The 3,256-nt window shown below is 36.9% G+C and overlaps 1 protein-coding gene across 1 annotated transcript; it reads left to right on the top strand.

Annotated features, from left to right (window-relative positions):
• Window positions 1-1,413: 1,413 nt before the first annotated feature.
• Window positions 1,414-2,467, top strand: LOC108376205 (uncharacterized; the record flags this gene model as incomplete). The annotated part of the gene is made up of 2 exons (XM_017632398.1): window positions 1,414-2,035; window positions 2,139-2,467. Coding segments are annotated over exons 1-2 (910 nt in total), but the record flags the coding sequence as incomplete, so codon positions are not given.
• Between the last annotated feature and the right edge of the window lie 789 nt (window positions 2,468-3,256).

Here is a 3,256-nt window from a genome sequence, read left to right on the forward strand (position 1 = left end):
TATTAAGTTATCTCTTTAATTATCAAACTATTAAATACTAGCTTTTACCCACTTTCAATGTAACAGAAAAGGAAAAAAGCCGCATTGTTCGATCAAAAAATCCGGTTTATCGATATTCGAAAAATCAAGATTTCAAAAAAACCGCACAGAGATTTCAAAAAACCGGTGAAACCAGTTTGGGAAAACTGTGTACACCTAATTTTTTATGTCAAAATCCCATTGGTATATTTAATTTAGCTTGCAAAGAATAAATAGATAGACATTTCGGCTTGAATATAAACTTCTTTTTGTAGATTGTATTTTAATGTAGCATTTTAGGTAGAATTCTACCCAGAGATCGACGAGCCTATTCAAAAATATTTTCGAAATAAAGCTTTCTTAAGCCTCACTCGTTTCACCCACATATTATAATATTTATTCAGTGTTATTTAAATTTATTTTTACTTTTTGAAAAAATGGCAACCCTCTAAATAGTATTTCTACAATAAAGCATTTTGCCTATCTCGTTTGATACCCACATTAAAATATTTCGTTTAAACTTTTCAATATAATTGATTTGAACTTTTTTAAACAGATAGCAACCGTCTTAAAGTATATTTAGTTATCAATTAATTGACTTTTACTTTTCTAACAGGTGGCAACCCTCTTAAAAATACTTTCGCAGTACATATATGGGTTTGGAACCGCTTTCGTTTGACACCCACATTGCTGTAATATTTTGTTTAACTTGTAAATTAATCGATTTCAACTTCTGAAAGAGGTGGCAATTCTTTTCAAACAAATATTTTATATGTCAAGCCAGGATATAAACTACCTGTATTCAAAATTTAATTGAAATATATCTAGACGTTTTAGCGTGAAAGAGCAACAAACATACTCACTCACAAACTTTCACATTTATAATATTAGTACATACATAGGATTAGTGGAATTTAAATTAAATAAATCAACCTGTTTAAATAAGTTAATGAATGATGTATGTGTAAAACACACACGACATTTTTGTTTTCGAAATTTTTGTTTTCGACAATTTTTTTCTCGGCAATCTTAATTTACTACCTATTTTTCGGTGTTTTTAGTTTCGACGTATCGTACCAGGCCCCCTTCGTGCATGTATTCGTGTTCGGTTGCCTGTTCAAAACTAAGCCAAATGTGAGAAACCTCCCTATTTCGAAACCATAAAAATTGTCGTCTGTGGTTACTATCACTGTTTTGTAAATTTTGAGCTCTTCAGGGGTATCTCAACGGACAAAGTGGTAAAGTCTATTACGCCTTGTTTGGGGCGCTTCTTTCTGAACTTACATCTGGAACTAGAAGGTTCTCACTAGAAATTTTTTTCAAATTTCTAAATTTCTATAAAAAGTCATAATCCCTTAATGCGATTTTTTTGTTTACTATTCTTCCCTAGATGCCAATAGTTTAAGCGTTGCGGTAAACTTCGCAATCAAAATGATATGTTGCTGCCGGATGAAACTTACGACGGCCACGGAATACATGCGACTGTAGCAACAGTCACTCAGCAGCCACCGCCTAACAAGGCTTCAACAATAAAAAGCCACACAGACATAATAAAAAGTAAAAGTTCCAAAAATAAAACCAAATCGCTGAGTACCTCGCGCAAACGCAATGACACTCACAATGGCCACGATGAAGCAGTCAGCTTCAAGGGTAGTAGTAGTTGTGGCAGCAACGAAAGCAAACACAGCGGCAATGGCGACGTCTCATTTCCGTATTCCACTACCAATTTCTTTACAAATATCCTGGACGCTTTGGGTGATGATATATTGCCACAATGCGAAGTATTCACACACCAACACCAACCCCAGTCAAGGGCAAGCGACGCCGAAGCGGCTCAATGTCACAGCCTCAGCGTTAGCATCAGCAGCAGCGATAGCCACAGCGCCAATGGTAGCGATAGTGGCGTACGCGTGCGTTTGACGGCCAATCCGGATGTGATGCGCGTTGTTTGCGATAATTTCCTGCGTCGGCATCGCATACGTCCGGATTTCTTTTGTCAATACCAGCAAGCGATTAGGTGAGTTTCGGATTTCATGCGCTTCAGCTATGCACTAAATAATGCGAAATGCAACAAGAAAAATGCTTAAATTTTGTTTTCTTTTTTATGTTTTTTGTTGCAGCGCTGCTGCATTATTGCAACAATCCAAACCAAAGAATGCGAATACAGCGACTGTTGCATGCCAGCCAACCGTCACTGTTGACACTCATACTAAAGCCACTGTAACGACTGCGACGAAGGCCGTTGAAGTGACAAAAACGCCCGATGACGCGGAGTTGGTTTTGAAAAAGCAAAAGAAGCAGCAGCAACAGCAACAGCAACAGCAACAGCGTGCAAATGCAGAATTGCTAAACCTTTATACATTGCCGCTGGTAAAGCACAAGAAAGCATGCAATGCGACAACAACTTTAGCGGCTACAACAACATTGCTGCCTACTGCAGCTGCCACAGGTAAGTGCAAGACGATCGCGTGCGGAGCTTGTATTTAGAACAGCAGTAGTAGTGATGTTGGAGTATTTTAATTGCAACAACGTGCTGAAATTCTCATGCTCTAACAACACGTTTTTGTTGTTTCGTGTTAATGTTATTACTTTTTTTCTTTGCCACTAAATATTATGGCATAGCAAACATGCTTGACAATTAATTAACAGAAAATTTGTGTAATGCTAAATGCGAATCGAAAGTGCTTTGAATATTCCCGAGGATAGTGTAGTCTCTTGCGCGAGTTGACTTTGTTGAGTTGTTTGGTGTTAGAAATGAAGATAAAATTAGGTCAAAAACTGGCCCCAGATTCTAGGAATTAAGTATTGAACCCTACACCAAGTTTCTGATGAGGTGATGAGAGCTCCATATAAAATGTGGCAAGAAGTAATGTGGAGTACTAGGAGCCTAGGAATGAATAAATATGAAAAATGGTTGAATTTAGCGGGCTGCCACGCCCACTACACTAGGAGGCGGATATGGTAAATTTTATCCGATTTCAATGAAATTCGATTTGTTACTTAGATTAAGCTAAGAAGACATAAATCAGAAAGACGGAAAAAATTGGTGAACTGACACACCCGCCAGCCAATCGAATTCGAATATTTAAATGGTATATAACTTTTTTTGTGCAAACTTATATTACAGGTGCTATAAGGGGTCAAAGTTCGGGTCTTCAATATAAAAAAACCTTATATTTCAAACAATTTTGAAAATGAATTTGACTAATTAAAAAATTTGTCATGTCGATTTTTTTCT

Source organism: Rhagoletis zephyria, unplaced genomic scaffold (genome assembly GCF_001687245.7).
Source record: "Rhagoletis zephyria isolate East Lansing unplaced genomic scaffold, Rhagoletis_zephyria_1.1 Rzeph_scaffold_10056, whole genome shotgun sequence".
In the NCBI taxonomy this organism is placed as follows: Eukaryota; Metazoa; Arthropoda; class Insecta; order Diptera; family Tephritidae; genus Rhagoletis; species Rhagoletis zephyria.